The 11,526-nt window shown below is 48.4% G+C and overlaps 1 protein-coding gene across 2 annotated transcripts; it reads left to right on the forward strand.

Annotated features, from left to right (window-relative positions):
• Positions 1-334: 334 nt before the first annotated feature.
• Positions 335-11,375, forward strand: LOC129857566 (mediator of DNA damage checkpoint protein 1-like). 2 transcript variants are annotated; one of them, XM_055925968.1, is made up of 10 exons: positions 335-411; positions 1,021-1,159; positions 1,642-2,283; positions 2,456-2,534; positions 2,702-4,113; positions 4,478-7,815; positions 8,261-8,422; positions 8,595-8,777; positions 9,035-9,160; positions 10,021-11,375. In XM_055925968.1, the coding sequence occupies exons 2-10, from the start codon at positions 1,033-1,035 to the stop codon at positions 10,342-10,344; spliced, it is 6,393 nt and encodes a 2,130-aa protein (XP_055781943.1). In that variant the 5' UTR covers positions 335-411; positions 1,021-1,032; the 3' UTR covers positions 10,345-11,375. The 2 variants fall into 2 exon arrangements, with proteins under 2 accessions (XP_055781943.1, XP_055781944.1); XM_055925969.1 differs by lacking the exon at positions 335-411 and having other exon boundaries at positions 1,067-1,388.
• Positions 11,376-11,526: the final 151 nt, after the last annotated feature.

Below are 11,526 nucleotides of genomic sequence, written 5' to 3' on the forward strand. Positions count from 1 at the left end.
GATTCACTCCTATTCCTATAATAAAAGTAAAATGTCATTGGATCGCTCCGAAAGAGGAAAAGGCGCTTCAGTGGAGATGCACGCCCCTTTGTCTATCCAGCGCGGTAAAAAAAATGTAGAATTCGTATTGCATGGCCGGGTGCCCAGGGTAGGCGGAGATTTTAGACCATTCCATTGGTCCTTCCGTGAAATCTCGAGTCACTCTTAGCGCCAAGAAATGCTCAAGTCATACCTTTCATGTCCATTCAAGTCCTTAATAATAATGATCGATGTTCTTTTACCCAATCATCACAAATCAGAGCATAACTGACAGCCGTTTCGATCAATGATATTATAGACCCACCCACCGAAGGCGGGCAGATATTCTACCGGAAATGCACATTGTTTTTCATCGTTCTAAAGGCATGCACGGTAAGTGTGCTGTTTTAAAGAAATAGTGAATATCCATAAAATATGTGTTCTATTAACAGTTGCACACATGATTGAGACATTGCGCGATTATTTTTAATACACTGGCATTTGATGATTGCTTTAGCAATTACATTTGCTGTCCTGTATTTTGTACAGACGTGTCCCAGACTCCAGTCCAGAGACATGACATAAACTGGACTGTGGACTAGATTGCTAACTCGCTAACGTTAGACCATGAACGTTCCTTTGAATGATTGAATTTGTAACGAACTTTAACGTCTCGAGCTGTATTCAAAACGTTAATCCATGACCACGATTACTATTTTTTGATGTTACTGATCAAATTGCTTTATCCACTAACGTTAGCAAGTTATCTGCCCACCTAGCTGGCTTGAAGGTAAAACGTGTTCTTTATGGTAATTGGTGGCCTTGTTTACTGAATAAGTGATTGATAGTCACATTTAGAAGCGTTCTGCTAACTTAGCTAGTTAGCTTGCTAACTAACTATATTCTAACGATAGCTAGCCAGTGCATCCCGATAAAACAATTTAGCTGACAAACTAATTACTGTTTTGCTGCCATGTTTTCTGTCCCTTTGGCTGATTTTAGATTGAAGGGTGAATGGAGGCAACACAGCTGATCGATGACTCAATATTGGAAGAGTCAGAGGAGGAGGATGATGGAGAGAAGCGAGGAGAGCCACTGGCCAAACTCAGGGTGTTAAAAAATAAACACATCACAGAGACTGGTGAGTAGAGCCCAGTTATGTCCCCATCCTTTCTATAATATTTTAGCCTTTACAAATATGCCTAGACTTGTACAACATCTCGCATTGCTGGCATTTTGTAGCATGCATTGCTTTCCCTCTTACTTTGTTTCATCAACACAAGATTTGAGATATTCAACAGGTAGTCTAGTGGTTAGAGCGTTGGGCCAGTAACTGAAAGGTTGCTGGATCGAATCCCCGAGCTGGCAAGGTAAAAATCTATCATTCTGCCTCTGAACAAGGCAGTTAACCCACTGTTCCTAGGCCATCACTGTAAAGAAGAATTTGTTCCTAACTGACTTGCCTATTTAAATAAAGGTTAAATAAATAAACAATATATACAAACTTGTTTGTCAAAGTGTTTAATGAAATAATGATGTCAGTTTATGACATGTTTATATTTGCTCCTAAAAGCAGTATTTTATTGATACTCCCCCCTCCCTCCCTCCCTCCCTCTCTCTCAGAGTTGCCTCTCTACCAGGGAGAGAATGTGTTGGGTCGAAACCCAGACTCCTGCTCCCTGCCCCTCGTGGCCAGCTCCGTATCCAAGCAACACACCGTCATCTCCATCTCAATGTTTCGTGGCAACCGTCATCACGGCAACGTTGCCGCCATGGAGACAGAGGCTTTAGTGTGGGACCTGGGCAGCATGAACGGGACAAGGAAGGGCCGGACCAAACTGACCCCTCACGTCCGCTACGCACTGACCGAGGGAGAGTGTGTGGTAATAGCTGACATCCCCTGCCAGTATGTCTCTGTGGACCAGAGGGGGGGACAGGGGCACATGCAGAACCCGACAAACGCACACTCTGGAAAGGGAAGGAGGTCAGGGCCAGACAGGAAGGCCCAGCTCAGAGGAAGCCCTAGCGGCCAAGTTCTGGGACGAGAGACTGGCACACCGAAGACTGAGAGACCGACTGAGGGTAGAGGAGTTAATGGAGAGATGGGGGCACCGTCGTTGACTGAGCTGGGTGGAAAGGGTAAAACTCTGGCCAAACCCCTGTTGTTTGAACAAACCCCCACACAGCCTGAGAGGACACTGGTGCCTGAGTCTGACTCCGATGGAGAGCAAGAGGGACGGAGAGACAAACGGGGAAAGTACTTTGGTAAAATTATGTTTATTATTTCACTTGCTGTAATCTCAACACATGGTGCTCTGATCAAGTTTTGTTGCAGTGTTTTGTAAATATCTATTTCTTTCCTTTGTCTCTCTACCTTTCTTTCTCTACCTCTCTCTCTACACCTCTCTCTCTTTCGTTCTCTCTCTTTCTCTGTTAGTCTCTGATTCTGACTCCCACATGTCCAGTCCCACCTGTTCTACATTCCTCAGTCCTACAAACAAAGTCATTCCAGAGAGGTAAAGTTCCCATCCATCCATTCATTTACACTTCAGTAACCTGATATCATCACTGAAAACTTAAATATTGAATTATATTTTAAACTATAAATATATATTAGAATACAGTGGGTGTTTGTATTCCGTTGTATTCAAAGTGAAGTCACCTTTTCTTGTATGTCTAACAGTGAGGAGGAGAGCCCCATCACTCCCTCCTCCTCTGCTAAAAACAGACCCAAGAAAGTAGTGAGCTTTAGTGAGGAGGAGAGCGACATGGATGGACCGAGACAGCAGCCCAGGAGAAGAAGACCCCGAATGATAGTGGACGACAGCGAAGAAGAGGAGGAGGGGAATGAAGGGAAAGAGGCTCTAGGAGAGAAGGAAACTGGCAAAAGGACAAGAGGAAAGGAGGATGTGTCAGTGGTGAACCAGGTCAGTCAAGCTGAGAGAGATGGACCGATGGCGTCTACAGAGGACAAGTTTAACATGGACAGTGACACAGACGTAGAGGGAGAGGAGGAGATGGGGCTGTCTGCACCTGTAAACGCTGTTAAGCCACCAGCCGCAACAGAACCTCCTACTACAGACTCTGACCCAGGCCAGATCCACATGGACAGTGATACCGATGTGGAAGAAGGGGATACTATGGACGGTGACTCTAAGTTAATGCTAACTGCTGCCGATGTGGAGAGGAAACCAGTAGATTCTGTCCCAGTGGTGCAGCCAACAGAGATACACTTCGACAGTGATACAGACGTGGATGATGATGATGTTGTTGTGTCGGACAGTGCTACCAATGTTACCTCCTTCGTATCCGATCCGGTTGAGAAACCAGACGGTTCTGCCCCTGCAGTGCCGCCCGCAGAATTCCACCTAGACACTGACACAGATGTGGAAGAGGAGGACACAGACACACATTCCAAAACAGTTCCAGAATCAGATTCTAGTGGGATCAGAACAGGGATTGCTGGTCACCAGGAGATCCTTTTGGACAGTGATACTGATGAAGAAGACAACCCTTTTGCCCCTCCGACCAGCAGCAGAACAGCGGAGCTCCTTAATCCACCCACCAGTGTAGGACCTGCAGCTGCTGCTCCTCTGGAGATCAGGTCTGACAGCGACACAGACTTAGAGGAAGACGCCACACAGACCATGAACCTTCCTCCTCCTAATGTCGCCACGGTAACGGAGGACGCGGTGTTAGCGTCGCGACAGGCTGTGCTTCCATCACCCACAACAACGACAACCGGTGCTGTTACCAAGACAATCGCTCTCAGGTCATCTGCTGACACAGATGCTGAGGAGGAGAGGTTGGAGCCCAAACCCCCGCGGTGTCGGCCCCCAGCAGGGATGGTCCTGGAGTCGGACCTCAGTGAGCCCAGTGACTTCAGGATGGACAGTGATACGGAGGAGGATGGACCAGGGGAGGCAGGCCAGGGACAGACTGGAGGTCGCCTCAGAGAGGGGGCAGCTGTCCCCGGGCTGCTCCCCCTGGGGGGTTCCCCTGGCCCTCATCAGAAGTGCTCCACCCCTTTGGCATCGTCAGTACAGGAGGAGATGGAGACTCAGGCCTTCCTCAGTCCCTCTGACCCCTTCAGACGTAAGTCATGGATTGTATGGTTTGCATCTTAAATCACACGCTGATTCCTATGCAATGTACTGCTTTTGACCAGGGTCCATAAGGCTCTGGTCAAAGGAAATTGACTATACTTTTGTTTATGTGTAACTCTGTGTTGTTGTTTTTGTTGCACTGCTTTGCTTTATCTTGGCCAGGTCGCAGTTGTAAATGAGAACTTGTTCTCAACTGGCCTACCTGGTTAAATAAAGGTGAAATAATAAATATAGGGAATAGGGTGCCATTTGGGACACAGCCATGGACTTTGACAAGAGATTATACATTTCCAGTGGAAACTGTGAATCTGCTGTGTTCATTTGTAACCTGTCTCTCTACCTTTCCTCCTCAGACCCAGCTCTCCCTCCTGTGCCGAGGCCTACAGCAGCATTGTCCTGCTCTGCATCAGACAGCCAGGAGGACGATGACTTTGTGGTGGCTGAGACCCAGTCATTTGTGTTGGAGTCCCAGAACCAGGGCCACCAGAGCAGCCTTCCAGTGGAACCCACCCTGGATGCCACGCAGCCCTACAGTCTGGAGCCTTCCTTGGGGGAGGACCGGGAGGAGCAGCCCAGCCGAGGCTCCTTCCATCTGGGTCTGTCAGACAGCAGTCACCTCCACCTCCAGGCCAGGGACCAGGCCTCAGAGAGCACCCAGGCATTCAGCTTCCCAGATGGGGATTCTGACCTGGAGGCCACCCAGACCTATGGATCTGGAGGGGGGAGCGAGGAGCCTGGCCTGAGGTCTGCGGTGTTCGGGAGGAACAGGCAGGTGGACTTTGCCGTGGAGGCAACACAGGCTTATGCTGCCCAGCCTCGCAGTGACACAGAGGAGGAAGATGAAGAGGAGACGCAGCCCTTGGAGTTCCCCACCCCGTCTAATGTTGCTACGACTGAAACCCTGCCCAAGTCTGCCTATGAGGAAGAGGACAGTGAGGAGGACGAAGATTTGGTTGGGGCCAAGCCCCTGACCCCAGTAAGGAGAGGGAGATCTGGAGGAGCGAGGGAGAGGGAGGAAGAGGAGCAGGAGACCCAGACTGGTGAGGTGCTGACCAACCAATACCTCTCCACAGCTCAAACTCTGGACATGGTCCAGGAGAGTGATGATGAGGAAGAAGCCAAACCAGACTCGCCCAGAAGACGGCCCCAAAAACAGACAGTAGACGAGGAAGAGACACAGACTGTTGGCTCCTACCTCTCCACTGCTGAAACCCAGCCCATGTTTACTGCTGCTGCTGCTGAGGATGATGATAATGAGGAGGAAGAACTCAAACCTCTATCACCCAGAAGGAGGGGAAGGTCCCGGAGAGGGAGAGTAGAAGAGGAGGAGACACAACCTAGTGAGTTCCTCACCAGCTCCCAAATCTCCACCGCTGAAACTCAGCCTATGGGTACTTGTGACACTGAGGAAGAGAAGGGGGAGGACACCAAAGCTAAAGGACAGGCTCAGAGAGGGCGAGGGAAAGAGTCGGAGGCTGGGACAAGTGGTGTCAGCAGTAGAGGAAGAAGAGGAGCTAGAGGAGGAGAGGAGGAGAGCTCTGAGCCTCTGAAAACGCAGATGAGAGGGAAGGGGAAGGCTGTGAACACCGCGGGAGGGAGGAGAGAGGTGTTGCCTGAGGAGGAAGAGAGTGAGAAAGAAGAAGAGGCAGAGGTGGTTGAGCAAGGGAGGAGAGGAAGAAAGAGTGTGAAACAACAGAAAGAGGGAGAAAAAGAAAGACTTGAGGAGGAACGGAGAGAGGAGAAAGAGGGAATAGAGAAGGAAAGACAAGAACAGGCTGAGAAGGAACGGTTGCAGAAGGAAAAAGTAGAATCAGAAAGGGTTACGAAGGAACAACAGGACCGAGAGAGGATGGAACAGGAACTTAAAGAACAAGATGAGAGATTAGAGAGGGAGAGTGTGGAAAGAGAAGAAACAGAAAGGATGGAGAGAGAGGAAAGGGAACAGGAGGAAAGAGAGCGGCTTGAGAGGGAAAGGAAGGAACGAGAAGAGCAAGAAAGACTGGAGTGCGAGAGGGTAAAAAGAGAAGAGAAGGAGAGATTAGAGGAAGAAAAAGAAAGAATAGAGAGGGAGAGGAAAGAAATAGAAGAGAGGAAAAGACAGGAGAGGGAGGAAAAAGAGAAGCAAGAACGATTGGAGCGAGAAAGCAGGGAAAGGGAAGCGCTTGAGCGATTGGAGAGAGAAAGGGTGGAGGAAGAGAGAATAGAGGGAGAACAAGCAGAAAAGCAAAGATTGGAGAAAGAGCGTAAAGAGATATTGGAGAAAGAAAAAAGGGAAAGAGAAGAGAAGAGAAAACAGGAGAGAGAACTATTGAAGAAGAAAAAGGAAGAGAAGGAGCGATTAGACAGGGAAACGAAGGAGAGAAACCTGAAAGAGAAACTGGAGAGGGAGAAGAAGGAAAGAGAAAAGAGGGAAGCCGAGGAGAAAGAAAAGGAGATAAAAGAACGACAAGCGAAGGAACAAGGAGAAAAACAAGCAAAGAAAGACAACGAAAATGAGCCAAAAACATCCACGAGAGGCCGCAGAGCAACCACCAGGAGAACCGTCACGGTTCCACCCACAACGGAACCACAACCTGAACTTGATATTCTGTCCAGCCAACCAGAACCAGTCCCAGCTAGTATAACTAGGTCTCGCTCCAACTCTTCCAACTCTGTCAGCTCTGAGAGATCCAGCATAGGCACCCTGGGGAGCAGAGGGAGAGGGGGGAGGAAGACCACCAGCACCACAGAGCCAGCCCCTGGTCCAGACAACCCCACCCGCAACAGCACCAGGAGAAGGACGTTGGTCGGGGCGGTTGTGGCTCCCCCTGCTGCTGTGGAGGTCACAGTGCAGGACATTCTCTCCAGCGAACAGTTTGTTGCCAGGAGAACCCGCTCTCGCTCCAGCTCCACCAACTCCCACAGCTCCACCAACTCAGTCTCCACCTGTATCGTGGCTAGTGTGAGCTCTCAGAGCAAAGGGAGGGGAGGAGGCAGAAGGAGGAAGACTGGAACAGAGTCTGTCTCTCCCAGTAACAGGCAGAGTGAGCAGCTTCCAGCCCCCAAGCCCACAGCCAGAGGCAGGAGAAGCCAGAAAGTAGAGGATGATGGTCCACACCCTGAGATTAATGAGAAGGCTGATTCTCAGGAGGCTGGTGGTACCACTAGAGGGCAGAAGAAAACAGCCAAAACCAATGAGCCAGACCCTGTAGTAGCAGATGAAGAAACCACTCCAGCCCAGGTAACAGAGGACTCCCCCGCTCCTAGAGGGAATGGAAGAGGCCGGGGCCGTGGCAGACAGAGAGACAACACACCTGAATCCACCACTACAACAGCAGGAGGGGACACTCCAAGTGAAGAGGGAGTGGAGTCTAAAACTGGTGGGAGAGGGAAAGGGAGGAAGAGGGGGCTGGAAGAGGAGCAGGAGAACAGTGGGTTCAAGGTTCCCCGGAGGAAAGCTAAGGTTCAGAGGGGAGGGAGATGCAGGACAGCAGAGGAGGAAGGAGAGAAAGAGGAGAATCCTGCATCCACTCCAGCAAAGAGGGGCAGAGCCTCCACTGCACATGTGAAAAAGATAGCAGAGGAGGAGAGTATGGAGGGACAGAGTGAGAAGATGGAAGAGGCTGGTACTGTGCAGAGGAAAGTCCGAGGCAGGCAGTCGACGGTTCAGATAAAGAAAGAAGAGGAATCTGTTTTGGACTCTAATTCTGTGGTAATGCTCTCTCTCCATCTGCTCCCTTCTGATAGACAAGCCTTTGAAAAGCTATGCACTCAATTTCTGTCCACATCCAGCTCCACTCTCTTCATACACCGACTCCTACTAGAGTAATGGATTTCAATTAACATCATTCAGTGACTCCCAAGGCATCTATTTCTTTCTCTCTTTCTCTTTCTCTCCCTCAGCCATGGGAGTACACTGGCATCTCTCTGTCCATTAGGAGTACACTGACATATTTGCATAACAGCCCTAGGAATTAATTAAGTGGTTCAATGTACGTAACTGTCAATTTGTATACACCCTGTATTACTGACTAATGATACTCTCTCTCTCTCTCTCTCTCTGTCTCTCTTTCTTCCTCTCTTCCCCCTCTCTTTCTCTCCTCCCTCTCACTCTCTTCCTCCTCTCTTCTTCCACCCCCTACCCCTCTCTGCTTCAGGTGCCCCAGACCCCTACAGGTAAGGGCAGAGGTAAGCGTAGGGCCCCTGTGGAATCATCACCGCTAGCCAGGACCCCTCGCTCCTCCTCTGCCTCTCCCCTGTCCTCCTTCTCCTCCTCTGGGACACTGGGCTCAGTTAGGGCCGACACGCAGTCCTACAAGGTAAGGTAATGGACATGTCTGTGTGTGTTTAGTGTCTGTGTGTTAGAGCATTAAATCTCTCTGATGCACAGTTGTGTATGTGGGTTTTGAAAGCCCTCCCTTTCTCTCTGCCTCTTACTCTCTATCCTTCTCTCGCTCCTTCTGTTATTCTCTCTTTGACCCCTCCTCTCAGGTGTTGTTTACAGGAGTGGTGGATGAGGAGGGGGGGAAGGTGGTGTCTCGTCTGGGGGGCAGCCTGGCAAAGGGCGTGGCTGACATGACCCACCTGGTGACTGACAGGGTCCGACGCACCGTCAAGTTCCTGTGTGCTGTGGCCCGCGGCGTGCCCGTCGTCACCACCGATTGGCTGGATAAGGTTAGTCCCCACCCCCCCACCAGGAAGTGAAGATGGACCTGAAGATTGTAAAAATAGAATGCACATCACTGTTATGTGTAATGGGGTGGTTGGAGTTCTTTCTGGAAGTGCTTTTGTACAATTGGGGACAATTTTGTACAAGAACTTCTGAGACATTTTTCTCTTAGTATAATGACTATCTGATCATGGTTGGCGTCAGAGCCTCGTTTTAACCTCAAAACCTTCCCCTCTTTCTCTGCACTCTCTCCCCCCCTCAGTGTGGTAAGGTGGGTCGTTTCCTACCTACTGACAGGTACCTGGTGAAGGACAGAGAGCAGGAGAACAAGTTTAGCTTCTGTCTGGAGGAATCACTGAGGACTGCCAGCACCCAACCTCTACTACAGGTACACACACACACTCTCCTCCTCTCCTCCATCTGTCCAATTCATCCCTTTATGTTTGTGTGTTAATGTCCCAACTCTGTCTGTGTGTGTGTGTGTGTGTGTGTGTGTGTGTGTGTGTGTGTGTGTGTGTGTGTGTGTGTGTGTGTGTGTGTGTGTGCTCCCCGCTGTGCCTCCCATCCATGTTTATTCAAATAGGCAACACACACACACACACACACACCCTTAGGAGAGCGCAGGCGCTAGGCAAATAATTACTCACAGGAACCCAGGAATTGTTCTGCATACATACATTCTCCTGAATCATTTAGATGGGTTTGTCAGTGTGTGAACAATCCACACTTCCCAATGGCCTCCTTTTATCTACGACTACACACCATAGACTGTTGAAAACACACGACTTGGCTGTACAAGGACTACCATTCCCTAGTTGATGTGCAGGGGTAAGAGGTAGATCTATACATACGGTGCATTCTGAAAGTATTCAGTCCATGATCTATTCCACATTTTGGTATGTTAAAGCCTTATTCTAAAATAGATTTTTTTTAAATGATCATTTCAGTCTACACACAATACCCCATAATGACAAAACAGGTTTTTAGAAATTTTTGCAAATGTATTAAAAATTGTAAAAACTGACCTTATCACAGGCAAGCTGCATTAACTATTAATGTTGTGGTTGTGTTCAATGGGCAGCTCTCCCATGAACTCAGTTCTGACTGAACAGCAAGCAGGCTATTATCTTATCTCCTTTTTACTTCCTGTTTATAAAACTGGCTTCTTAGCCTTAGTGAACACACTGATTTGTAAATTTAAAGGGGAAAATGAAACGCCAAATAAGAGCATGCCCTCTCCTCTCTCAGGGTTATGAGGTCCATGTGACCAGGTCAGTGTTGCCAGAGCCAGCCCAGATGAAGGACATCATCGTCTGTAGCAGAGCTCGCTTCCTCTCCACGATGCCCTCCACTCAGAAGGCCCAGGCCCGGACCCTAGTGATATCGTGTGGAGAGGACTGGTCTCTCTGTGCTCCTGCTCTCTCTGCTTCTCTCCCCGTCCTCAGTGCTGAGTTCCTGCTAACTGGTATATTACAGCAGAGAGTGGACCTGGAAACCCATGTCCTCTCAGCCCCCAAACCCAGGGCCCAGCCAGGAGCCAAAGGCCAGGCCAGGGGGAGGAAGAGAATGTAACAGAAAGACCAAACTCACCTGGGTGTTATTCATTAGTGCATACTGTAGCAAAACCATATGCAACAGAAAACAAACACTAGTGTTTCTTATTGGACAAGTTCAGGTAATCCCTCCCTGTTTTAGTCTGTTTTCTACCGTTAGGTGAATATGACCCTGTCTACAGGGCCAGGGAGAAGGCATTACAGTTCCAGAGAAGACCACAGACATATGGCACCCGTGTGTGTGTGATGGCATAGCATGCAGCACCCACCTCCACCTGTATAGAGAACAGTAGCAGGTCCAGGCCACAGAGGAGTGGTAACTACAGTGCTACTCCCCTGGAGGGGCTGGAGACCATTAGACACCTGAGAGAGGAGAGAATGGGGATTTGGCTGTACAAGAGACAGTGGTAGCATCCCAAATGGGACCCTATTGCTTACTTTTGACAAGAGCCCTGCACTATGTAGGGAATAGAGTGCTATTTGGGACGCAGACGTAAAAGGCTGGTGAGAGGAGACATCCACCTGTAGACCACATAGTTGAGAATGTATTCACGCAGATAAGAAGACAAACAAACCCAAGAGATGGAAATATATTCCTATGTTTATGAGGATAGAGAGAGAATAGATGATGAGAAATGCTCTGAATAGATTTGTGTTCATAAAAAAAATATATAAATATGAGTTAACATAGAGAGAAGAGACGGAGTAATAAGATAATTTACTGCCTATCCCAGTCATTTATTTTATGTCTCTTCCTCTTTTCCTGTCTTTCCTCCCTCTCCTGATCCTTTATCTATACTGATTAATAGCCATCCACTCGCCTTTGTATAAAGATAACAAATATATATATATTAGTGCCTATTTTACGAGGATAATGTTGAATATACCAGATATCTGTCTACACTAGCTGTGATTGCTGAAGGGACATGTCTTCAATCTTAGAGAAAGGACTGAACTGATTGTTTTAATGCTCCTCACCCATCTACATCTTTGTATGTCTAGGAGTTAAATGTGTCTTTATTTACTGACCAATAAACCTTTTGTACTGAACCTCTGAGTGATTTGTTAAATTGTGTTTGTATTTTTGGGGGGTGGGAATTTCTTAGGCCATATGTTTAGATGTTTTATAATATTTTGGCTACCTGCCATTTCATTAAGTGTTTTTAGGCCAATTAATGGCAGTCAATGGACGGATGTTTAC

Source organism: Salvelinus fontinalis, chromosome 6, assembly GCF_029448725.1.
Source record: "Salvelinus fontinalis isolate EN_2023a chromosome 6, ASM2944872v1, whole genome shotgun sequence".
Lineage (NCBI taxonomy): Eukaryota > Metazoa > Chordata > Actinopteri > Salmoniformes > Salmonidae > Salvelinus > Salvelinus fontinalis.